The following is a 26496-nucleotide window of genomic DNA, read 5'->3' as shown; positions in this document are numbered from 1 at the left end:
CTATGGTACGTGCGTGGGTTCCTTTCTCTAGGGATGGAGGCCAAGATGAGGACGCATAGAGTGCACAGGGCTTCCCCTGGGGATAAAAATCCCTGATACTCTTTGGAACAGTAGGTCCGAGGAACACTGAAGCAGAGGCCCATGGTTGTTTATGAAAGACCGGGCCAGGCTGGGAAAAGGTGCGAGTAAGGATGCACTTAGCGTCTTCTTGCTGCACAACTCTAGGGGGCCCCATTTACATGGAGTATTCTGGGAGAAGGGAGTTGTAGGCTGTGAGAAGGCCAGAGGCTCTCTGGGGTTGGGGTCTTTCTCTGATTAAGAGGGTCCTGGACTGGGGTGCTGGACAGGCAGGGGGTGCAGCAAAGTCACCCTTGTTCCTTCTCGGTAGTGTGCTGACGACCCTGATGCTGTGTGCACCCGCTCCGTCACCGTCCGGCTGCCTGGCCTGCACAACAGCCTTGTGAAGCTGAAGCATGGGGGAGGAGTTGCCATGGATGGCCAGGACGTCCAGCTCCCACTCCTGAAAGGTGTGCTTCGTCCTGCTCCATCAGGCCTGGGGCTGGCACAGCCCATCCCTTAGCACCCTCCTCCTCAACCCTGGCCACTGTCCTTAAGGACCCGCATGCTTCTTTCATGGGAATGTGATGGAGAGTTAGTTATCTTTGGATGGCAGGGCGGGGTGGTTGGCATGCATCCCTGCAAGAAAGGAAGGCTTCCTGGAGGAGGAAGACTAGAGAAGGAAACCTATAGATGAAGAGGTTGCTCTAGGCCTGCGACAGATTGTAGATGGGAAAAGGGAACTGAGGATTTTTATTTGGCTTGAACCAAAGGGGCGAGTTGTCTTGGGCAGGTGGTTCTGGTTTGCTCTGGGGTGGCACAGGGGCAGAGGTTGACGCTGAGAGATCGGGAGTGACTGGTGATGTCACACCAGAGGATGCCACTTGGGGCAAGGCCAGGTGACCCTCTGGCCTGTCTGGAGGTAGCAAAAAACCTACCTGTCCAGTATCTTCACCCAGGTTGCGCTGTGTCTGTCAAAGCAAACTTGCTTTTGCATAGTAAAGCTCCCAAACTTCACACTCAAAGTGGCTCCCAGACTCTTCCTCCTCCTCCGCGACTGCTGGCCACTTTGTTGCCCATTATCTTAGCATTGCACACAGCGGATGAACCCAGCATGTCCATGGGTGTTAATGCTGTGTGTCTCCTTATGAGCTGTTTGTTCCCCCAGGGCAAGGGGTATGCTCCTAGATGTCGCCACCTTCCCACAGAAGCAACAATTGCTATATTCAGTGTTGTACACAGCATCGCTCAGACATGAGGTGGTGTGCGGTGGCAGAGTGCCCCAGGCACATTCAGGTGTCCTGGTGTCAGTGCTAGAGCGATCCCCTCTGCTCCAGGGCACCCGCCTTCAGCCGAGGATGCAGGAGCCTCTGCCTCCCTCCTGTGGCAGTAGAGGGAATGGCAGGTCATAGCCAGGGTACAGAGGCTTCTTCCCGGGGGACCCTGTTTATCTTGTGTCCACCGTGATCACCCTTCCTCCTGACACCCCCTTAAACCTCATGGCCACCCCAGCCACCCCTGAGTCATTGCTGTTCATTGCTACCGTCCTTTTGAGACACCCCATTTCCCCCCAAATACATCTGCCTGCCACCATCCTGTCCTCTCCCCACCTCTGCCTGAATCCTGTCCTGCTGGGTTCCAGGTGACCTCCGCATCCAGCATTCAGTGACGGCCTCCGTGCGCCTCAGCTACGGGGAGGACCTGCAGATGGACTGGGACGGCCGCGGGAGACTGCTGGTGAAGGTGGGTCCTCTCACGGGGCACTGGCTCCCTGCAGCCAGACCCTTACAAAGTACCCCTTGTGCTCTGGGCAGAATGGCTTTGTGTGGTGGGAGAAGAATTCCTTTCTCCGCATGGCCTACACCCCCAGAGCGAGGAACAGGCCTCTCTTGTTTGTGAGGCTTGTGTGTGTTTGCTGGATGCCCCTTCTTGGCCCCAGGGATTCTCCCTGCTGGGCTCTGCTATCCCAAGGGCCCTCTAGACTAGGGTGAGCTCTTGTGGGGCTGGGGAGGGGCAGGTTTGCTGTCCAATCTCCCGGCTGAAACAAGGCCCGGGAGCAGGCGTGTCTCCCCGGGTGCCCACTGTGGGCAGTAAGGGAAGAGCCAGATTGGCACTCTCAGCTAAGAGAAAGCCAGCCCGTCTGTCCGGGAAAGGTTGCTCAGGAAGCCACCAGATTCTTCCCCTGGGACTCTGCATGTGTGGGCCACTTCCTCTTGTTCTCGGTGCTCCTAGAATCACTCTGGATAGCAGTCCATACTTTTCACTGGGCCTTTGTCTGCACTGTTTCTCTGGAAATGACCCTGGCAGGTGGGCAGTGCAAATACTATTACTGCCATTTTATAAATGAGGCAACCAGGGCACAGGAAGTTGAGGGGAGGGTCCAGTGCTCCAGAACTTCCAGGGCTAGGATAGACTCCTCTGATTAGACTTCCCACTCTGACCCCCCAGCACCCTGTCATGGCAGAGCGAGAATTAGTTCTGTGCCTCGTGCCTTTCCCATCAGAATAAAAAGTGGTACTTTTTGGTCTTGAATGCCTTTACACTCTTAAAAATTATTGAGGACCCCAAGATCTTGTAGGAGGATTTTGTTTATTGATATTTACCAGATTAGAAATTAAATTAGAGACATTTAAAATACGTATTTATTAACTCATTCAAAAATTATAATAACCCACTACACATTATAAACATCACTGTTGGCCGGGCGCGGTGGCTCACGCCTGTAATCCCAGCACTTTGGGAGGCCGAGACGGGCGGATCACGAGGTCAGGAGATTGAGACCATCCTGGCTAACATGGTGAAACCCCGTCTCTACTAAAAAATACAAAAAAAAAACTAGCCGGGCGAGGTGGCGGGCGCCTGTAGTCCCAGCTACTCGGGAGGCTGAGGCAGGAGAATGGCGTGAACCCGGGAGGCGGAGCTTGCAGTGAGCTGAGATCTGGCCACTGCACTCCAGCCTGGGTGACAGAGCGAGACTCCGTCTCAAAAAAAAAAAAAAAAAAAAAAAAAAAAAAATCACTGTTTTGGGGAAAAATAACTGTTTGCCAGAACAAAAATAAGCAACAAGAATAATACCACTGTTGTACATTTCTGCAAATTTCTTTAATGACTGGCTTAATAGGAGACAGCTGGGTTCTCATATCTACTTCTGCATTTAATCTTTTGCAATATTGCATGTCACGTGGCCTCTGGAAAATTCCACTGTATACTTGTATAAGAGAATGAGGAGGGAAAAGGCAAGTAATGTCTTCATAGTATTATGAAAGTAGTTTTGGTCTCACAGATCCCTTGAAAAGGTCTCAGGGACCCCTGTGGGTCTCAAGACCACACTTTGAGAACGACTGTGCTAGATTATGCCCTGGAGAGGCTCATCCTGCCTCCTGGGATCCTGTGCTCCGCAGGGTCCTTGCTATAATCCTGGGCGGCGGGGCAGGGTGGGGGGTATCGCCCAGGTGATCCTGGCATCCTCCATTCTTGTGTGGCCATATTCTTTCTCTGTCTTAGAGCTCCTGAGGGAATTTCAAACTACTTTTTTTTTTTTTTTTTTTTTCTTTCATGAAAATAAATCTGCAACCACAGACCATAAAGCAGGAAGGTCTGGAAGATCCTCTTGTCAACCTCCCATTTCCAGTAGGAAATACAGAGCCATTGTTTCTGAAGCAGCAGTAACTTGCCTTGGGCCTCACGGTCGTTTAGTTACAGGTTGAGGACGAGAACTGGGGTCCCCTGGGTCCTGACCAATCTTGCCTTCTGCATCGCGGTCTTCAAGGGGGTGCTTCATGTTAGCCAGTCCACTTTTTTTTTTTTTGTTTGTTTTTTTTTGAGAGAGAGGGTCTTACTCTGTTGCCCAGGCTGGAGGGCAGTGGCAGGATCTTGGCTCACCACAACCTCTGCCTCCCAGGCTCAAGCAATTCTCCTGCCTCAGCCTCCCGAGTAGCTGAGATTACAGGCGCTCACCACCACACCTAGGTAATTTTTGTATTTTTAGTAGAGGTGGGGTTTCACCATGTTGGCCAGGCTGGTCGTGAACTCCTGACCTCAAATGATCCACCCTCCTCAGCCTCCCAAAGTGCTGGGATTACAAGTGTGAGCCACTGTGCCTGGCCGACCAGTCCATTTTCTCAGCATCCTCCCACCTCACAGAGAAGGTGCTCTCCACCCATGTACTTTCTTCCCTCGATCAGCAGGGCTGTAACTTCTCATCCTGGGCAGTTGCCCTTCCTGCAGGTTTCTTTGGTCTTTGTCTCTCCCCTGAGGAGAAGAGAGGCCAACTTCTTTCTGTGGGAGGTGACGTAGGGTTATCTTTGGGGGTGGGTTTGTGTCAGCTCTAGCTAACAAGAGGTTTCCTTTGCCAAGATTCAGGACAAGGTCAGATGACCCCATGGCCTATATAACCATCTTTCTGTGTATTTTTTTCCTTTTTCTTTTTCTTTACACAGGTTCCTGGGGCTCATGGAAAGGGACTGTCTTGTGGGTTTTATTTATGAAGCAGGAAAGGGGGTGTTTGATATGGGGCAGGAGGTGGGGAGCCTCAGACTGCTGACCCCAGGGCTTTTGGGGACTGCAGTGTGGAGGCGAGAGCTGCAGAGGCCAGCTGGGGCACAGGTGGTGCAAGAGGAGGTGCTACTAGGGGCCCTCTGGTCTCCTTCCCCTGGGTGTGGTGTGCACGCTTTGTCCCTGTGGGGCTGGTGGTCCAGGCAGCAAGGCTCCAGCCAGCAGAAATCACGCCGTCTGTGTGCTGTTCCCTGGCCTGCTAGTTGCCTTGCAGGGCCCAGATCTGCCTTAGGCACAGTGGTGTGGAAAAGACCCTTTCACAGGCTTCATTTAGTCAGAACTGTCACTGAGCAGAGGTTTATTTCAAATAGCAAGTGTCTCTAAGTGTTGCACCCACTCTCCTAACCCTGGCCGAGCTGACCTCCGAGACAAGCCAAGGAGATGGGAGAAGATGTGATTTTAGAGTGGGGCATTGGAGTGATGGCTGGCCTGGTGGGGGTGAATGAAAACGCCTTTGGGGAGCGTCAAAATCTGAGAAAGGAGAGAGAAAAGATGCTGAGAGGTGGGAAGGGAGTGGAGGTGCACCACCAGTTATGATGCCTTGCCCAGGGTGCCCTGACTCTGGGCATTGCATCCCAGCCTATCAGGAGGAGAACCTAGTTACTCACTTACTTATTCATTGATTTGTTCAATGATTCATTCATTCAACAAACACTTATTGAGTATCTGCTGGCACTGCTGTGGGCTGAATGTGTCCTCTCCAAATTTATATATTGAAATCCTAACCCCCAACGTGATGGTGTTAGGAGGTGTGGGGCCTTTGGGAGGTGATGAAGAATGAGATTTATGCCCTTTTAAAAAACCTTAGAGAGCTAGCTAGCCCCTTCCACCATGTGAGGACACAGCTAGAAGGTGCCATCTATGAACCAGAAAGCAGGGTCCTCACCAGACACTAAATCTGCTGATGCCTTCCTCTTGGACTTCCCAGATTCCAGAATTGTGGGCAATCAGTATCAGTTGTCTATAAGCCACCCAGTCTGTGGTGTTCTGTTATAGCGGCCTGGAAGGGCTAAGACAGGCACCATTCTAGATGCTGAGATTACAGCAGTGAGACAAAACAGACAAAAATCCTTACCTCATTTAGCTTAAGTTCTAGTGGAGAGAGACAGACAATAAACAAAGCAAACAAGTAAATCATATTATAGATCGAAAAGTGACAGATGCTGGGGAAATCAGAGAAAGGGGCAGGATGTGCCAGGGTTGGGGGAGATTTACATTTTAAATAAGGAGGTGGGAGAAGGCCTAACATGACAACATTTGGTATTTGTCAAGCAAACAAGGAAACATTACTCTGTCCCCTTAACGCTGTTTACTTGGGTTCGATTTCTACAGGCCTGGGACCTACTACTGGATTATTAACCCTGCATCTTGTTAGGTTGGAGCTGGAAGCTGAAAAGGGGCTCTAAGAGCTGAGCCTAGTCCCTGAGGGACTCAGAACACAGGGAGGTCGTCCCACCTTGGTAATGACATGCGGAGAGGGAGTCAGGACTCCTGGGTCCCAGCCCCCACTCCACTTTCAAATCGGAGTCCTCTCCCTAGAAGCCAGCAGATGCTCCCAGCTGTGTGGGGGAAGGGCAGGTTCCACTCTCCTGGTTGTCCCTGAATGTGCACTTTGGGCTCAGAACTTTGTTCAGTTCTGAGAATGGACAATAAACCACATACTGATGGCCTGGAGTTTGAACTCTGCCGCTGCTTTGCTGCTGTCACCCTGGCAGGCTGCCTCAGAGCCCTTGCAGACCCCTACTTCTACCCATCATCACCCCCAGAGTCCTTTTGCTCCTGACCCTTTCTTTTCAGCGATGCCCTGGGCCTGAGTGACAGGCAGCAGGTTGGGAGGAGGTGTTTCTTGTCGTTAACTGTGAGCTCCTGGAGGGCTTGGACCACACCTGGCAGCCTGCTGGGCCGACACCGAGTGACCAATGCGAAGTCTTCCTATATAGAGGGGCCTTGAGTTTGCACGTGACTCTTGGGGGGGGGTGGGTCAGGTCCACTGGTGTGGATGGCACGGAGGGCAGAGCGCTTTGGGCTGGGCTCAACCTGCCTACTTACCCTAGCTCCGCCACTACCTCCCTGACCTTAGGCAAGTCACTTTCTCTCTCTGGGCCTCCCTTCTCCATCCTTAGATGATCTGATAAATTCTAAAACCCCTTGTGGCAGTACAGGGCTGTGATGATTTGGGAACAGGGATGGAGCTGGTAAATTTACACCGCAGTTCACTTTTTCCCCCCCTTTTGCGGCCTAGGGCTTAGCTGCCTTTTATTAAATTCGTATTTATTTTTCACCCGGGGAACTTTTTTTTATTAAAACAGTCTCATTAGCGAAACAACTCTGCCACTGCTTTGGCGGCAGCGGCTCCAGAGTGGCCTGGTCTCTTCCGCAGCTGTCCACCGTCTACGCCGGGAAGACCTGCGGCCTGTGTGGGAATTACAATGGCAACCAGGGCGACGACTTCCTTACCCCTTCTGGGCTGGCGGAGCCCCGCGTGGAGGACTTCGGGAACGCCTGGAAGCTGCACGCGGACTGCCAGGACCTGCAGAAGCAGCACAGCGATCCCTGCGCCCTCAACCCGCGCATGAGTATGTGAATCCGGGGGCAAGACAGGGAACTCGCAGAGCCCCGAGGTCCCCAAATCAGTGCAGTGCGTTCCGGAGGTAGTGCTCCCACTGCGGGGCGAGGAAAGGGGTGGGCTTTGTTTTTACCGTATTTGCTCTTCAAAGTCCCTTTATTGGGCGCCCTCCATGGGCCAACCCCTAGGAAAGAAAAAAAAAAGTCTACGGAGGCGGGAGGATCGCTTGAGGTTAGGCGTTTGAGACCTGTCTGGGCAACGTCGGAAGCCCCCATTGCTATTAAAAATAAAAAAATTTGCCGGGCGTGGTGGGGTGCGCCTGTAATCCCAGCTACTTGGGAGCTACGGTTGCATGAACCCAGGAAGTCAAGGCCTCAGTGAGCCAAGATCGTATTTCTGCGTTCCACCCTGGGCGACAGAGAAAGACCGTGTCTCTTAAAAAAAACAAAACAAAACAAAAAGTCCGTAGTCCCCGTCGTTCAACTTGCCCAGTCTACTGCAGCAGCAGCTCACAAACTCAGCGTTAGATGATTGTAAGATAAATGGACTGGGAGGTGGGGGTGGCATTTGTAGATTTCTCTGCGTGACCTTGCAGCCCTCTGTTAGCAGCATTGGGCTATTTCCCGGGGAGTGTTGGCCGGGAAGGCGTGGCACCCCCCACCTCCCCGCCACAACCCGGGCTCGCTTCTCTCGCCCCACAGCCAGGTTCTCCGAGGAGGCATGCGCGGTCCTGACGTCCCCCACGTTCGAGGCCTGCCATCGTGCCGTCAGCCCGCTGCCCTACCTGCGGAACTGCCGCTACGACGTGTGCTCCTGCTCCGATGGTCGCGAGTGCCTGTGCGGCGCCCTGGCCAGCTATGCCGCGGCCTGCGCGGGGAGAGGCGTGCGCGTCGCGTGGCGCGAGCCTGGCCGCTGCGGTGCGTGCCCTCCCTGCCCGCCGCCCTCCGAGCCGCCCCCCAAATAGTTTGCATGAACGCGTGCTTTTCGAAGCCCTTTCTCTGCATTATTTCTTGTGGAAAAAGGGCCTTGGGCATTGTGGCAAACGTGGGTCGGGGAGGGGGACGGTTCATTTTCACCCACCTTTCCCTTCCACCTCCCAGCAGGACAGGCGGTGGGGACCGGCTGATGACTCTGGCCTGTTCCAGGAGGACAAGTTGACTCCCCCTACCTGGAGGCCTAGAACTTGGGGGTCCCTGCAAAGTTTGGGTCTCCTGTGGCTACTGCCACCTAGTGTTCGTTCGGCACACGTAGGGTCAGGCTGTGGAGCGAGTGAGTCCCAGATCCCGCTGCGTCCCCGCATCTCTTGAGTCAGATGAAGGCAATGGGAAATTCACATACAAACCCTTTGCTTATAACTCCAGGCAAACCACCGACGGACAAAATCTCTGGCATTGTGTAAAGCTATGTAAAGGTGAATTATATCACTGTCCCCTGTGGCTTTAGATTCTCACTCTGCACTGTTGGATTCCTGGTACCAGAGTTGCTATCTGCTCCCACTCTCTGGTCCCTTGGGTGATGGGATTGTGCTAACTTTGTTTTTGTTGTTGCTCTGGGGACATTTGCTGCATGCCCAGTGTGGTCGGGCAAGAGTGATGATGTAGAACTCCAAACTTACAGTTAGTCATAGATGGAAAGTGCCGCGCTACTAGATAACTATCACACTGAGTAAAAGGATGAGTAGATTCAGGGCAGGGAAAACCAAGGAAGGCTTTCTGAAGGACGTGTACTTGGCTACGGTTTTAAAAAGCTGCTTTCTTGGCAGGGAAGACTTGTTTCCAGTGGTAGAATTGTAGTAGGCATAGAAGTGAGGAGGATATTCTCTAAGAATAAAGCATAGTGGATATTCTGTTTTTTAAGGTAAAGTAGATGTGTTTGGAAATTAAAATGTAGGTGTAGTCCCAGCTACTTGGGAGGTTGGGACAGGAGGATCGCTTGAGTCTGGCAATTTAAGGCTGCAGTGAGTTATGATTGCACCACTGCACTCTGACCTGGCCAACGGAGAAAGACTGTGTGTGTGTGTATATATATTTTTGTGTATGTATACATATACATATATGTGTGTATATATATATGTATATACACATATAGGTAAATATAAAGTAGATGGTCCTGATGGAAGAGGAGTTACGAGAAACAGTGACAGGAATTAGCATCTATATTTGAGGAGCAGTTAGGCTTGGAGACCCTAGAAGTGCTTGTATTTTGGGTCCAATGAGTCAACTCATGTTTTGAGTTGTAGAAATGTCATATGAAAGAGGAGCAGAGACAACAGTAAGTGCAAAAGGGACAAACACATAATGCAGCAATTGTGCCCTCCCCATTCCTCCAGCTCTGGGATGTCTCAGGGAGCCACAGGCTAATGGCTGGGACAACTGGATCTGGGTCCTTACTGGCCGCTTTCCTGTGAGGTACCAGTTATGTGACCTTGAACCCTTCACGTAACCCCTCTGCTCTTCAGTTTCTTCCTTAGCATTTGCTATTTAGAAATCGGGGAAAGTAATGAGGAATGAATGAGGTGTACTGCTTATGAATATTCTTTGCTTGTCCACCAATGTTAGAAATGACTCATTATCAGTATGTGGCAGCATCTGTAGGATTTCCTAATTTAGGACATTCTCCCGGAACACTTAAGGGTGAACTAAAATATTCTTTAATCTCTCATGAACAGCCATTCTTAACCTCCACTGAACAGAACAGGGGAAACGGGCTGATGCTTCAGTAGTGGGGATAAGATTCAGTTAAAGAATGCCTTGACTTCTGAGGCATTACGATAGGGCAGAAAGGGTGTGGTAGGAAGGAGCTTTCCCTGGAGACTCTTAAGGACAAGAGGGATCTGTCTCTGTGTTTACGTGACAAGAGACTAGGCTGACCAGATGGCCTTGGGCTGTCCCTTTGCACTCAAGGCAGTTGGGCAGGACTCCTGGGTTCTTGCCCCCATCTTTTCTTGACTTGGAGAAGAGCTCAGGCTCAGCTGTCGCCTCTACCCATACTCCTTTCTCTTCCAGAGAAATGAACAGAGCTGCCTAAACCAGTGAATCTATTCATAAGAAGAGGTCACACCAATTGGGGACATTGAGGAAGCACGGACTTACCATGTAGCTACTTTGTGGGATGGTGTGAGGAGGTTCAGAAGCACATGCATTTTTTTTTTCTCTTGCAAATTGGTTGTGTTTCCTTTGGGGAGACAGGACCACAGGCTCTCTGAAGGCAAGGACCAGGGCAGGGCTGGCTGTCTCCGCCTCCCTGGGCCTAGTATAGTCCCTGGCTTGCAGTGGATACACAAGAAGTGTCTGCTAAACTGAGATGTGCATTGTTTCTTTGGGGAAGAAGGCTAAAGGAGAAGTTTAATAAGGCTCTAAGCCAGCACTAGAGATAGCCTATCAGCACAAAGAAAGCTCTCAAGTCTAGCTGCTCTTGAATGCGTAAAATGTGCCCTTGTCATTGTAGGCTCAGGGGGTTGAAAAACGTCTCCAACTTTATTGTCTAACACATCCCGTCTTAACCTATGCTCCTTCAGTATTCATCCAGTGACCCAACCTTTTCATTCTTGCAGAGAAAAATCAATGTCTAATAGGATTAAAGAGCCCCTCCCTTCCCAGCTACCTTCAAACACCAAGCCTAGAATGGTTGTAGGAGCAGGAGGCTGCAGGGTCTCTCCAGAGGCCCCCAACTCCATTGCTCAGGCTCATAGCCAAGGTTCTGTCAGTGGGTTTCCGCTGGAGCAGTGGATTCGAACAGAGAGGGGAAGGATTCTAATGGTCTCAGAAGAAGCATGCCCAGGGTGAGGTTCTCATTTCTTGGGCAGCAGCTGGTCTGCAAAGGGAAGGCATTTTGAAAGGGCAGAATGCTCCCCACACCTTCCCACACCTTCCCTGTTCTCCCTACCCTGCCCCTAAGGAATTTTGTCACCAGAATGCCAGGGCTTCTTAGGCCTAGGCCTTTCTCTGGAATACCCCTTCCTTCTTGGGCCCACTGAGCTGGGGCTGTTTCCTTAGCGATGAGAATGATAATTATCAGTGAACATTATTAGCAGTGAACATTCTCCACATGCCAGACATTCTTCTAAATGTGTTAGCTCATTCAACCTTCACAAAGACTGGGTGGATATTGTTGTTCCGTCCAGTGAGGATACTGCCCAAGGTCACATAACCAATTAGTGTTGGACCTGGGCGTGAACCCAAGTATTTGGGATACAGAGCCCGTTCCCTTAGTTGCGTTGCCACTTTGCTACACTTCCTCCTGGCTTGTGTCTCTTGCAGTATTTCTCTGTGGGAGGCTAGGGAGAGTGAGGGCTGCGGGCAGATGGTTGTGGCCCCCTTTGCTGGGGTAGGTATGAATGTCCCTGCTTGAAGGGGTGGCCTGTACCCTCCACACCTGTGGGTGTTTCTTGTAAGGTGGAACGAGAGATTTGAGAAAAGAAACAAGACACAGAGACAAAGTATAGAGAAAGAAAAGCGGGGCCCAGGGGACCGGCGCTCAGCTTACAGAGGACCCACGCCGGCCCCGGTCTCTGAGTTCCCTTAGTATTTATTGATAATTATCTTTACCATCTTAAAGACAGGGGAGTGGCAGGACAATAGGATCAAAGAAAAAAGAGGAAATCGGCAGTAAGACATATGAACAAAAACCTCTGTGACATGAATAAGTTCAAAGGACAATGCTGTGCCTTGAGATGCATATGCAAACATCTCCATAAACCTTTTGGCAGCATAGTTTCAGTCTATCACATGGGGAGAAACCTTAGACAATACCTAGCTTATCTAGGAACAAAGTCACACCCTGCACGCCCAAAATCCATTAAACCTTGAGTTACCACAGCACATGTCTCTTGCAAGGACAAGGTTGGGGGTAGGGTCACAGATTAACAGCATCTCAAATACAGAACAAAATGGAGTCTCTTATGTCTACTTCTTTCTATATAGACACAGTAACAGGCTGATCTTTCTTTTCCCCACACCTGCTCTTTGGGACCAACATGTTCTCAAAGGGACTGTTTTCTTCCTAGAGAATAATGGTTATGAGCATGAGCTTTACGGCTGCAGAGCTGGGTTCACATCCTGCCTCTGCTGCTTCCTGTGAGGTATACCCCTGAGAAGTCACTCAGCCTAAGTTTCTTGAAGGATGATGATGAGAGCTAACTCAGCGTGAGACATAGAGCCCATGTAAGAGCAAGGCATTCAGTAGGTGCTCCATAAATGGTACCCATTATTGTCATCACGGGGATGCCCTTGCCTGTCACTCCCAGTTCTTTTTAATATTCACAGCTTCAAAACCTTCCAGGATTTCCATTACATCCTAGGCTCTGAGAATTCAGAGACGACTAATGCACATTCCCTGTGGTTGAGAAGAGGAAAAAATATGTGCCCCCATGATTATAATACACATTTGCATGCTGAAAAATACACATTTGCTCATAGTGGGAAAGGAAGTTGGTGACCATACAGATATAATTGGGGATCACTTGGGGAAAACTGGGTAAAGGGCACGTGGGATCTTTCTGCATTACTACTTTATAACTGCATGCAAGTCTACAATTATGTCAATAAAAATAAAATAATTGGGGGTCACAGCTACAAGGGGTGGCAAGTCCTAGAACCATAGTCCTTGCTGTCCAAGATTCCCCCTGAGGCCTTACTCCTTCTCTTTCTTCTAGAGCTGAAATGCCCGAAAGGCCAGGTGTACCTGCAGTGCGGGACCCCCTGCAACCTGACCTGCCGCGCGCTCTCTTACCCGGATGAGGAATGCAATGAGGCCTGCCTGGAAGGCTGCTTCTGCCCCCCAGGGCTCTACATGGATGAGATGGGGGACTGCGTACCCAAGGCCCAGTGCCCCTGTTACTATGATGGTGAGATCTTCCAGCCGGAGGACATCTTCTCAGACCATCACACCATGTGGTAAGTGCAGGCAGCAGGGTCAGGGACCTCTGAAACAGCAGAGCTGGAGAAGAAAATGGGCTTTCAAGTCCTTCACTTCATGGATGGGTAAACTGGGACCCAAGGAAGGAAGTGACTTGTCCAGGATTATACAGCAAGTCAGAAGCAGAGCTGGGATTTGGTCTAGGTCTTCTGACTTCCCTACCACACAGGGAACTAGGATTTCTGGCTGGCAGTAGGAATTCTTGAGTTTTATTGCCAGCTGTCACGTGTTGGCCCCCATTTCTGGGCTTTAGGTCTCAGTTTTCCTTTTCTGGAACAGGAGAAGGGAGATCTGCCTGTCACGCTCCTTTCCAAGCAGCTTTCAGTATTCTCAGGCTGAAGCATTTGAGCAGGAAGAACACGGACCACTGCAGCGCTGCCTTCATGGGGCATTTGCTAGCCTGACCTGCTTCATGCGCTTCCCCAAAATAGCTCCAGTCATGCTTGCTTCCTGCAGCTCTTTGCCTAGGCCTTCTGTGACTTTCAACAGGGTTGCCATGAGCGTAGAAGAAATTTACAACAGGACATTTGTTGAACAAACACCTGTCACCTGTTCTGTCTTAGTTCTGGCTAAGAATCGGTGATCTAAAGATGAGCCAGGCTGGGGCAGTGGCTCACATCTGTAATCCCTAGCACTTTGGGCAACATAATGAGGCACTTTCCCTACATACAAAGAAGAAAAAGTTGACCGTGGTGGTACATATCTGTAGACCCTGCCACTGTATTCTAGCCTGGGCAACAGAGGGAAATCTCATCACAGAAAAAAACAAAACAAAAAACCAGACACAGTACCTGATAGTCTACTAGGGGAGACCAGTTAGAAACATCCTGATTGGCCGGGCGTGGTGGCTCACGCCTGTAATCCCAGCACTTTGGGAGGCCGAGGTAGGCAGATCACGAGGTCAGGAGATTGAGACAATCCTGGCTAACACGGTGAAAATACAAAAAATTAGCCAGGTGTGGCGGGCGCCTGTAGTCCCAGCTATTTGGGAGGCTGAGACAGGAGAATCGTTTGAACCTGGGAAGCAGAGGTTGCAGTGAGTTGAGATCTTGCCACTGCACCTCCAGCCTGGGCAACAGAGTGAGACTCCGTCTCAAAAAAAAAAGTCCTGATTATGGAAAATTTCAGACAGACATTAGAAAAGTATAAGGAGCCCCAACGTATCCATTCCCAGCTTCAATGATTAGCAGCACTTTACTGTTCTTATTTTGTCTATTGACTCCTCTCCTGTGTGGCTGGAATAGTTTTAAAAAAAAAGCTGTAAATATTGTATCATTTCACCTGCAAATACTTCAGTATGTATTTCAACAAATAATTAAAAAAGTAAATATAATCATACCATTATTAACCTGAACATGAACAATAATTCCTTAATAACATCTAATGTTCAATCCATGTTCACTTCTTTTTTTTTTTTTTTTTTTTTGAGACTGAGTTTTGCTTTTGTTGCCCAGGCAGGAGTGCAGTGGCGTGATCTTGACTTACTGCAACCTCCGTCTCCCAGGTTCAAGCAATTCTCCTGCCTCAGCCTCTGGAGTTGCTGGGACTACAGGCATGCACCGCCACGCCCTGCTAATTTTGTATTTTTAGTAAAGATGGGGTTTCTCCAAGTTGATCAGTCTGGTCTTGAACTCCCGATCTCAGGTGATCCGCCCACCTCGACCTCTCAAAGTGCTGGAATTACAGGCATGAGCCACCGCACCTGGACCCATGTTCACTTTTTTCTGATTTTCTCAAAATGTCTCTTATAATTGGTTTGTTCAAATCAAGACCGGAACAGAATCTGCACATTTACACTTGATACGAAGCTTTTCCTCATCACTTCAGTGAGATTAATCCGAAGCCCTTCCCAACGTATTTACGCAAAGCAGGTTGTTTACCCTTCTATTGAAACACGTCACTGTTGGACTTGGATGTCAGTCAACTGTGTTGTCTCCCCTCTAGTCTGTGGCCATCCCTAGAGTCCAGACCACATCTTATACCCTGAACCCCAGCCCCCAGCACCGTCCTGGCACAAAATAGGTACACAGTGCATGTTTATTGAGATGAAACAACTATAACATTTGGTAGATGTGCCATATCGGAGACATAAAAAGTCCCACTTATTCAGAAAAGCGGGGGATAATTTCCATGTGGGAGGAATTAGGGAAAACTCTGTGCTGGAAGTGGTTTTGAGCTTGGGGAGGATTCCAACAGCAGAGGTGGGCTTGAAGGATGTGGAGGAGGATTTGTTTTTCTTTTTTTTGGAGATAGTTTCACTCTCACCCAGGCTGGAGTGCAGTGGTGCAATCTCGGTTCACTGCAACCTCCACCTCTGGGGTTCAAGCGATTCTCCTGCCTCAGCCTCCCGAGTAGCTGGGATTACAGGTGCCCGCCACCACACCCAGCTAATTTTTGTGTTTTAGTAGAGACGGTTCCACCATGTTGGCCAGGCTGGTCTCGAACTCTTGACCTCAAATGATCCGCCCGCCTCGGCCTCCCAAAGTGCTGGGATTATAGGCATGAGCCACCGCGCCCAGCCTGGAGGATTGTTTTGAGGTGGAGCGGAAGTCTAGGGACTAAACATTGGCACAAAGAGTATTCCACAATCCCCAAGGTAAGTCCTCTGGCGTGAACGCATGCTGTATGAAGGAAGACTAAGACTGGAGGGAAGTTGGGGGTGAGGTTCAGGGGTCTTCAGAAGTGAGGGGGTGAGCACTGAGCTTGGAGCAGTAGGAATGGGGCCCCTGGAAGTTTCTCAGCAGGGAGCAAATAGGATCCAAGAGTAACTTCAGGGAATGGGTTTTGGGAGCTGCGTGAGGTATGACAGCAGGGAGAGCATCTACAGGAAAATGTTGACATTGACTGATAAGAAGGTAGTGAGGCCCTGGATCAAGCAATAGCAATGGAAATGGAGAGTAGAAGCCAGAGACGCTGGGAAAGCAGATGGACTAGTGGGATGTTTGCGAGGAGGAGGGGCTGATGCAGATGGCCCTGGTGTTCTGAACTTGAATAGCTGTGAGAGCTATGAGGACAGTGACGGCAAGAGGGCCCTCTGGAGGTAGAGGGCAAGTGATGACTTTGGTTTTGGCCTTTATGACTTTGAGTTGCCATCTTTGTGAACAAATGGAATCAATGGCTTGAAATGGGTCTGGAAGGTGAGTGAGAGGTTGGGGCTGGAGAGAAAGATGTGCATGGAGGTGACAGTTTCAGCCGTGAGAGTAGCGAGGATCCTTAAAGGGAGTGGGCCAGAAGGCAGAAGAGAGGACTGAGTCAGAACTTGGGGAAATGTTCAGAGGGCAAGAGGAAGAAAAAGAGGGTTGCATGAGAGAGGCCAGAGATCAAAGGCCTGTGAAAGGGGCGGAACGTGAGCAGTGCCGTATCGTGGAAATGAAGGGCAGAAGGGAGTAGGACAACATCCTCTGTGGGATTGATCACTTGGCCTTAGCCCAGTGCTGTTTTACTACAGTTGTCTGGCTATAGTTTTCAAGGAGTTTCTCTCTGGGACCTTAAAACAATGCTGTTGGGCAAGCAGGGCTTGCTTTTTTTCGTAAAGAATTTGAGGCTTAGAGAGATTATCACTTTCTGAAATCAGCCAGCAAGTGACTAGAACCCAGGGATTCTTGAACTCTCCATATTACAGTGAGAATAGATGGTTGAATTTGGCGATCAGAAGGTCGTGGTGGCCTCTGTGTTTCAGTGGTAAGGAAAGAGGCTGGACTACAGGAAGTTGGTATGACTTGGGAGGGCAGCAACTGTTGCTAGCTATTTCACTAAAACAGGGAAGGTGGGAGAAGGCATGCATTGGCCCCTGGGTGAACAGGGTTGGGGAGCGACCCTGGCTTTGGGCTCCTTTTAGGGTTTGACATCAGAGACCTCTCCAAGTCTGCATCCTCCTTGTCTCTCTTTTAGGCACCAGTGCTGAAAGCTATTGAGCAACTTGTCTTTCCACTTCATTTAGAAAATTGGGTTTCATGGAGAAGTTGTGTCGGAAGGACCTTGGGGCCTGTGTGTAGCTGTTTATTTTTATTCTTTAGACAACACACTGGAGAATGAGCCTTGCTGGAGCAGGTGCTAGTGTTGGTCGTGAAAAGGTGGCACGAGGGTGAAACACCGTGGCCTGGAGGTTCTGCAGACTGTGTGCTTGGTCATCCCAGCGGCCATCACAGCCGAATATTTATTCTGCAGACCAGGCTCAGGGCCAGGAGTTGATTTTAAACCCATCTTCGAGACTTTTTAGAAAATTAAGCTTTTGGGTCATGTCCAAATGACAGACAGACCATGACATTTACGGGGGCGGGCGGAATTGTCTCTTTTAAAACTATTAGTTAAAAACCAGAAGGCACAGGTTCTGCATGTGCTCAGAAAGGGAAGGGCTGATTCTCTTATTCATTCAACAAATATTTATTGAACAGCAACTGCATTAAAAATGTTCAAAATCATTACAGTCGGCTGGGCAAGGTGGCTCACGCCTGTAATCCCAGCACTTTGGGAGGCCAAGGCAGGGATGGATCACTTGAAGTCAGGAGTTTGAGACCAGCCTGGTCAACATGGTGAAACCCTGTCTCCACTAAACATAAAAATTAGCTGGGCATGGTGGTGCATGCCTGTAATCCCAGCTACTCTGGAGGCTGAGGCAGGAGAATGGCTTGAACCCAGGAGGTGGAGGTTGCGGTGAGCCGAGATCATGCTACTGCACTCTCCAGTCTGGGCAACAGAATAAGGCTCTGTCTCAAGAAAACAAAAACAGGCAGAGCACGTTGGCTCACACCTGTAATCCCAGCACTTTGGGAGGCCGAGGCGGGTGGATCACGAGGTCGGGAGATCGAGATCATCCTGGCCAACATGGTGAAACACCCTGTCTCTACTAAAAATATAAAAATTAACTGGGCGTGGTGGCACATGCCTGTAATCCTAGCTACTTGGGAGGCTGAGGCAGGGAGAATCGCTTGAACCTGGGAGGCAGAGGTTGCAGTGAGTCGAGATCGAGCCACTGCACTCCAGCCTGGTGACAGTGAGACTCGGTCTCCAAAGAAAACAAAACAAAAACTGAATAAAATTATAGTCAGAAAAATGCAAATTAAAGCAATGAGTATGACTTCATATTAGATTGGAAAAATTAGACATCTGGATAATGCTGAGTGTTGGCAGAGCCGAGGGGCATGGAGGCCTCATCTGTTGTAGGGCATAGACTGGTTGAGCCATCTAGGAGAGTACTTGGCACATCATATGCAGGTCAGATATTCACACCTGCTATCCCCGCACTTCTGCCTCTGCAGATAGACTAACGAAATCCTTACACAGGTTCATTAGGACACATGTCTGCAGATGTTCAGCACAGCTTTGTGGTGGTGAGGAGCAGGTGACAACCTGTGTCCATCACTGGGACACTGAGTGGGTAAAAGGTGTATTGTGTAACAGAAGCTACAGAGGAAGTGGTCTATGTCTTCACAGGGATTAATCTTACAAACAAGGTGCTCAATGGGAAAAGCAAAACACAGCGTGCTATATGATATCATTTATACAAATTATACATACATACAAAGCAGCCACACACATTTTATAAAAATTTACTCATACAGTTAGGAAACTTTTGCATAGTCCAGGCAAGAGGTCATAGTGTCTTATCTCATGACAGTGGAGATAAAGTGGAGATGAATTTCAGTGATATATGGATGGCGTCACCATTCAATGAATCAGCCCTGGAGGAGAATTGCCTTTGGTGGGGCGATTGTGAGTTCAGTTTTGGATGTACCGAGTTTGAAGTGTTTCTGAGAGACTCTACATTAGTGAGACCACGTAGGCATTTGAGTCTATGGGTCAAAGGAGCGGTCCGAGCTGCTGGGTTCATGAGTCATGTCTGTGATTGGAGCTGGGGGTGTGGATGGCAGCAGAGTGTGAGAAGAGGAGCGAGCCTAGGACAGAGCCTGGTGGGGAAGGCCAATATTTAAAGGCCAGGCAGTGGGGGGGCGCATGAAAACTGAGGCTGAGAAGGAGGAACCGAGGAAGTGGGAGGAAAACCTGCAGAGATGAATATATTTTTTTTTTTTCTGGAAGAGTGGAGTGTTCAACAGTGATGCATAATGTTGAACGGGATCAATTAAGAAAATAACTGAAAAAAGTCCCATGGGATTTAGTGACGTGGAGATCATCCATTGGTGGCGTTCGCAAGCTGTGCTTCAGGAGGGTTTATGGGACTGGGACCTGGTTGAAAAAGGCAGAGTGAATGGGAGGTGAGGATGTGGAGGTGGCGAGTGTAGACAAGTCTTGCGAAGCTGGGCTTTTTGATTTTTTCCCTCTGTAGCTACTGTGAGGATGGCTTCATGCACTGCACCATGAGTGGAGTCCCCGGAAGCTTGCTGCCTGACGCTGTCCTCAGCAGTCCCCTGTCTCACCGCAGTGAGTACTGTCCCCACGGAAGGCTGGTTGACTCCGTCCTGCCTGGATTCCTCACGTGTGGAATGGCGGGAGAGAGCTGGGTGACACCGTGTGATGTGCGTGTGCATCCAGGCATGGGTCTGGCTTTGCCCAGGATCGCCATAATTTCTGGATTTGCGTGAGTGACTTTCAGGCCAAGACATGTCTTAGCATGTGTAAATCCAAGTCATTGAGGCAAGAAGTATTTGATTGTGTAAGGGGAAAGACTTGCAGATAAATTCTGTGAGACCCCTATTTTGCGCATGGAGACCTTAACTCAGTGGATAGCTGTGAGTTGGTGGCCTTGATTGTGATGACAGTCACCCTTCTTTCATGGCCTCTTGTTTCCTATGGATGTGCTGATGAAGGACAGCTCTTTCTTCAGAAAGCTTCTGGGATGGGTTTGAAAGAGAGAAAGAGAAGGGTTGGGTCCGTTGCTCTCCATTCGAAGGCTGCACTTTTTTTTTTTTTTTTTTTTGAGAGTCTTACTGATGGTGCAGTGGTGCAATCTCAGCTTGCAACCTTTTTTTTCATTCCTCCCCCAAGAGTTTACAGACTCTGTCACCCAGGCTAGGGAAGTTTTGCCATGTGGCCAGGCTGGGAATTCCTGCAATCTCAGCCTCCCTCACTGCAACCTCTGCCTCATGGGTTCAAGCGATCTCATTCCTCAGGGCCTCACAAGTAGCTAGAAAGGGAATGGGAGACAGGCACGCGTCTTCACCACTTGACCTGGCTAATAAGGCTCCTTCTGTCCAAGGGACCCAGTTCTGTGCCATGCTGTTTGCTTCCTGGCTTGCCCTGCATGAGAGGTCTGGCTCCCGGCATGACCGACTGGGTAATCTTTTTCAAAGTCGGGTCTGCGTCTTCCTTTCTTTCCTTGGGATTGTGTGCTGATTGTCTGGTCACTGGAAAAGCTCTTTTTTCAGGAAAACCTGGGATTGTGTTTGGGAAAAGGTTTAAGGAGTTTCAGTTTTCTAACAAGGGTTTGCAAGACATTTTGACTTTTTGCCCACAGGAGCGAGTATGTGATACAAATGCTATTAAGTGCACCTGGGCTTTGGAAAGACAGGTGCTGTATTGATCATCTGCTGTCAGCATTACCCAATTAGCCATGGATACCTACTAATTGCCAGGAAGTAGGATGTGTCAATGAGCAAAGTAGAAATCCCTGGCTTCATGGAACATGCGTTTAGTGGCCCAGTGGCCCGGGGAGGACAGTGAACAAGTAGGTGAGATGTGTAGTGTATCAGGTGGTGAGAAGAACAGATACAGGACATCAGAGGGGAAACAGCAGGGAAGGGAGGTTGGAGTGTCAGGGGATGGAGTGTTGCAAGGGTTACGAATTCACGTGGAGTGGCTGGGCAGGGTCTGATGCCCACAGAGGCCTGTTTTAAAGCCATTGTGGTCAAATGGCCTTCTCTCCCCAGATTAGTTGTAACCATTTAGGAATGATTCTGTTGGGTCCCATTAAAACTCCTTTTTAGCACCCACACTCAGATCTACTCAAGCCTGGGTCTAGAAATTTCTGCAATGCATCCTGATTCAATGTAACCTGCTGTATAGCAAAGTTAAGGGTGAAGACAAGTATGGGACATCAGATGAGGGCTGGGGTCAGAAGAGCTGCCACCAGCATAAGCCAGAGGTAGAAGCCCAGGTGAGCAGGTGCCCTCCCAGTCCCACACAGGGAACCTGGCTCAGTCAGCAGCTGGTCCCTGCAAGTGGGCGACTCTGAGTCTCTTGAATTTAGTCACAGCCTCTAGGGGACCAAAGGCCAGTGTGGAAGGTAGGTCCATTCTCTCCTTCACTAATCATCTCTTTGCTTTTCCTACCTTCAAGGCAAAAGGAGCCTATCCTGTCGGCCTCCCATGGTCAAGCTGGTGTGTCCCGCTGACAACCCGCGGGCTGAAGGGCTCGAGTGTGCCAAGACGTGCCAGAACTACGACCTGGAGTGCATGAGCATGGGCTGTGTCTCTGGCTGCCTCTGCCCTCCGGGCATGGTGAGTCACCAGGCACAGAGCTGGCACCTGCCCTTCAGTTTTCCTGTAGGCAGGGATGAGTGAGGGGGCTGTGGAGCCAGAGAGAGGAAGAAAGAAGGGCTCAACGAGGATGGTAATGGAGGTGGTGCTGGTAATGGGGTCATGGAGGAGGGGAGGGGAGGCTCTTCTGTGGCAGAGTCAGCTGCCAAAGTCAGGGAGGGAGTTATGAAAATGCCTGGAGTTGATCCTCACGGGATCTGACAAAATGTAAGAACTTAGCTTACAGGAGTGCCATAGGAAGCAAAGAATTTCCAGAAAATACAAGTAGAAATAAGCATTCCCACTAGAATTTTCCCAGGGACTGCCTTCCATGCTATGAAAATGGAGGGACACACATATATTTGCATATGATTGATGTATATGCATATAACTTACTATTTAAAAAAAAAAAAGACATTGATGTCCCTGCTGTGTCACTAGCAAGCCATGGGCCCAACAAGTCTCTTCCCCACAGTGAACGTTGTTTTCCTCATCTATAATGTGAGTCGTGAGATCTTGGCCAGCTCTTAACATTCCATGACTCTGGTGGCTGAAACAGGCATGGAGGCCATGCATCTAAGACCAGGCTGGTTTGCTACTCCTGGCTCCTACGTGGATGTTCTGCTGGTGGCAATGATCTGAGCATGCCTACTCCTCATCTCCCTCCCAAGTCTAATCTTAGCCAGTGGAGTAGTAAATAGATTATGCATACACCCTGAAGGATGCAACTTCCAGATATTTCTCTTTCAAAATGCATCCTGTCGTCTTGTTTTCCCCGACTTCAATTCCTTATACCCAGAGTGAATGGTGAGGGGTTGGGGCAGGGGCTATAGAGGCCAGAATGGGAGAGGGTGGCTCTCAAATGGCTGTGGAGGGGACTTAGTGATGCCCAGGACTCCTCCGCTTGAGGGGCAGTGTGCTGGACTGTGGAACCTGTCAATATTCTGTAGAGGGAACATGGACTCAATTACCAGTGTCTCTCAGGAAGGCTGGGATTGCTGTGTGTGAAGGGACAGATGCTTGTTTTTCTACTTCCCCTTCAACTTTTTCTTCTCCCAAACAGAGAGACCAATTCTTGTTAATTCTCGCCTCCTCTGTCTTAGCCTCTGAGGGTTTTCGAACTGTCTTCGCTGGTGAGGAGAGTTAGTGATTGGCCAATGAGCACCTTCGAACTGGAAGGGCTGTTTAGTGCCTGAGCAGAAGGTGGATATCACCAAGGGTCTCTAATGAGGGGAATCTCAGACCTGGGTAGGAACAAAAAATAGGAGAAGGCAGGGGAATCTTCCTTCTTGCTCTTCGTTATCCCTGGGGCCTCTTGTATAGAAAGTCTCAGAGCTTTGGTGTGGGCAAGGCATAGATCATTGTCTCTTCATCATACTCAGCAGGAAAATGAACATCACTCAGAGGACTGTCAGCATTGGATATGCTTTGAAAAGAACTTGTCATGAAGGAAAAAATACAGATAGCCTTAAATTTTAATAACCACAATAATTACATTATGACCCCAGATTCCAAGAGGACAGTGAGACCTCAAATACAGGCTGCGGCTGTCCTGTTAGGTGCTCGTTGGCATTCCTGAAGCACTGGGCATGCATTCTGAGGACAGCACTTGGATACCTGTCACGTGATGAAGTGACTCGCACTTCAGCCACAGGGGCTTATAAACTTGCAAGTTCATATTGTAAGAGATTGGGTTATTTTCACAACTGCTTCATTACGATGCCGGTGAATGTGCAAATTATTGAGGCCAGATTCGAGAGAGCAGAGAAGTCCGTGTAATTTATTAAGTGTGCACAGCGTGCTGGCTGTAGCACGGGACATGTGTTCTTGGCCATAACACAAAGAAAATGGGGCTGGGCCTGGAAACACCCTGTTTGGGCCCATCTGATGGTGCAGACATTATCCCTTGGGGTGTTACTCAGTCCAGTCTGTCCCATGTGAAGGGGCAGGGTTGTGGGATGTCACTAAGGGCTTGGGGAAGGGGTCACGGATTCTGCATTCTTCGGAGGACTTGAAAGGGGAAAGGGAAGTGGCTTTTTCCTGGGGACAGATCTACGGAGAGCAGAAAGAGCACCGAGCCGGAACAGGGTGCAGAGGGCAGACGCGTGAGGCCAGGCTTCCCTGCTTTCTGACTCCATGCTCTTGCACAGTCGTTCAGTCTTTACTGGAAGCCCAGTCACCTCGTGTGTTATGTAGACACCTAATTTCTGTTCTGCCTCCATGATGCATGGCTGTGGGCCCCAAGGAGATGTGTGTGAAAGCACTTTAAAGCCAGAGAGTTCTACAGAAGTGTAGGAATAGCTTGAATTGTTTTTGTAACCAACCAAGGCTGTCTCAGAGGCTGCACCCATCAGTTCCTCCTGCTGTCCATAGGAGAGACCCGTAAAGGATGTTTTTTCTTAGATTTCCAATCTTGTGGACCCATGCTTTTATAAATACAATAAAAATGAATTCTCATAAAAATAAAAAGCAATGACAAAAATAATACGATCCCACCCAATTAAAAAATATTGGCCAGGCGCAGTGGCTCACGCCTGTAATCCCAACACTTTGGGAGGCTGAGGTGGGCATATCATGAGGTCAGATCGAGACCATCCTGGCTAACACGGTGAAACCCTGTCTCTACTAAAAATACAAAAAATTAACTGGGCATGGTGGCGGGTGCCTGTAGTCCCAGCTACTAGGGAGGCTGAGGCAGAAGAATGGCGTGAACCCGGGAGTCAGAGGTTGCAGTGAGCCGAGATTGCGCCACTGCACTCTTGGCTGGGCGACAAGAGCTTTTTTTTTTTTTTTAAATTTTTTTGAGATGGAGTCTCGCTCTCTCTCCCAGGCTGGAGTGCAGTGGCGTGGTCTGGGCTCATTGCAACCTCCGCCTCCCGAGTAGCTGGGACTACAGGCACCCACCATCACGCCCAGCTGATTTTCGTATTTTTAGTAGAGATGGGGTTTCGCCCATGTTGGCCAGGCTGGTCTTGAACTCCTGACCTCAGGTGGTCTGCCTGCCTCTGTCTCCAAAAGTCCTGGGATTACAGGTGTGAGCCACCATGCCCCGACTTAAAAAAATGTTTTCTTTCCTTTTCATGATCCTCAAATCTAGACTCTTACCTCCCACTTTTTATGACATATAACAGACATGGTATGACTCTGCCACATTTCCCTAAGATTTTCTAAACATTTTCTCTCAGTTTCTGGGCTTACACCCTCACAGGTTGGCCCTGGCCCAGGGAATGCACTTTGAGCAGCCCTGTTCTCAGCCGAAGATTGTCTCTCCTCCTCTAAGGTGTCTCTGAGGGTCCATCGTCCGCCTAGAAGCACCTGTTTGAAGATACTGGGGGGCAGAGAAGAAGCCTCTCTCTGATTTGTCTCAGGCCTGGCACCTGCTTAGAGCAGAGGTTTTCTGGTTGACCCCGCAAGCTGCAGGCTCTATCTGCTCTTGCCATCCGGCAAAGGTCTCCTGGCATGGGAATGAGATGGGGGCCCCTTTGCTAAGTGGTCCGCACCATGGTAAATGAAGGGCAGAGAAGCCGTGTGGAAATGGCATGGTATCGAAACCTCATACTTCTAGGTTTGAATCCCGGCTCCTGTGACATCTACTTGAGTGAGTGGCAAGTCACTTAACATCTTGGCGTCTTAATTTTCTTATCTGTAAAATTGGCTTACAGGCTGTTGAGAAGACTGGAGATGAGAGCAGCGAGCACATGGGAGGTGCTTAGTGAGTGGTAGTTTAATGACCACTATTAAAATAAGTTCATGGTGGGAAACCGTGAATCTTACTATGAACAGAGATGCTGCAGGGAATTAGCACACACAGGAACAACTTTTTAGATCCTAGCATTCACTGGATCGATAAAATGAGGGAGTTGTGCTAGAAGATCTCCCAGGTATTTTTCTCTAGTTCAGAAAATCTTGGAGTGATGCTTGCCTGAAGCGTCCATCTCTTTAAGTTAGAATATTACCTGCTCCCACCACCAGGTGACGGCAAAGCACAACCCACTGCCCTGCTCACCCTTCCTAAGTCCGGCCACAGGTAACTCCAGGAGCATCGTAGAGGGCGGAGAAGAAACCCTGAGGCCCCATTATGTCAGCCCTCTCTATTACATGGGAGAGACTGAGGACAGAAAGGGAGCAGAGCCAGGTCAAGCCTTCATAGTTGTATAGTGGAAATTCTGGTCTCCTGACTCTGAGACCAGGGCTCCTCCAATCTGAAACACTTAGGCCTCTGTCTGGGAGATGCTGACTTATCCTTTGAAACCTAGCAGCTACATCTCCCAAACTGCTGGTGTTGGGAGCCTCTTGGCGGCGAGAAGTGTGTTTACGTCCCTGATCCCAGGATGCCCAGTTTCCTTACTGGCCCCATATGAAGACTGAAGGAGTTGGGCACCGCTTAAAATTCAGAGCTTGGGTTCAAGGGCCCATCCAGAGGCGGCCTCACATGTGGGCATTGTACATTCTAAAAGGTCCAAGGAAGGGCCTGTTTCAGAAATATCTCCTACATGGTCCACGATTGGTCACTCAGTCGGGCTTACTGAAATACAACAAGCAGACATTCATTTTGGTTAACAAGTGAGAGGTTTAAAAAAACGTGGAACCTCATAAGTCCTCATAGGAAGTCACCACGCTCAGCAGGAGTTTATTCCATCAGATCGCTCTCCTCCTCGCAGACTTCTGGCTGAGTTCCACTGCTGTGGCCTGAGAGTACTGATGGGGTAGGAGAATGAACGAAGGGCAGTTGGAAGGTAAACAGGATTTTGGAGAGTGGGTCACGATGGTGTTCATGTATGGAGAGTTTGGGGATAATGGGGCCTTTTCAGGGAAAGGTAACAAGACCAGTTTGTTCCTACTTTATAATTTTTCTTGAAGCGGACCAACACGTAGGACCATGTTCTCAGCCTGAGCCCTTCTGACTGAAGAGGTCATGAGTTGGTGAATAATGGGACGAGTATTTCTGCCAGGCTTTAAGTCTTCAGGGGACATTCATAGACTTGAACTTAG

The 26496-nt window shown here is 49.5% G+C and overlaps 1 protein-coding gene across 2 annotated transcripts in view; it reads left to right on the top strand.

Moving 5' to 3' along the window:
• Positions 1 to 26496, top strand: part of VWF (von Willebrand factor) — a 186831-nt gene that overhangs the window by 67718 nt on the left and 92617 nt on the right. For both annotated transcript variants that reach the window (XM_050747383.1, XM_050747385.1), the window contains exons 12-18: positions 389 to 527; positions 1700 to 1800; positions 6992 to 7187; positions 7879 to 8094; positions 12831 to 13071; positions 19377 to 19471; positions 21326 to 21486. In XM_050747383.1, the coding sequence (XP_050603340.1) occupies positions 389 to 527; positions 1700 to 1800; positions 6992 to 7187; positions 7879 to 8094; positions 12831 to 13071; positions 19377 to 19471; positions 21326 to 21486 (1149 nt within the window). The remainder of the gene's footprint in view (positions 1 to 388; positions 528 to 1699; positions 1801 to 6991; positions 7188 to 7878; positions 8095 to 12830; positions 13072 to 19376; positions 19472 to 21325; positions 21487 to 26496) is intronic.

This window comes from Macaca thibetana, chromosome 11, assembly GCF_024542745.1.
Source record: "Macaca thibetana thibetana isolate TM-01 chromosome 11, ASM2454274v1, whole genome shotgun sequence".
In the NCBI taxonomy this organism is placed as follows: Eukaryota; Metazoa; Chordata; class Mammalia; order Primates; family Cercopithecidae; genus Macaca; species Macaca thibetana.
This window is presented reverse-complemented; position numbering and strand designations above follow the sequence as displayed.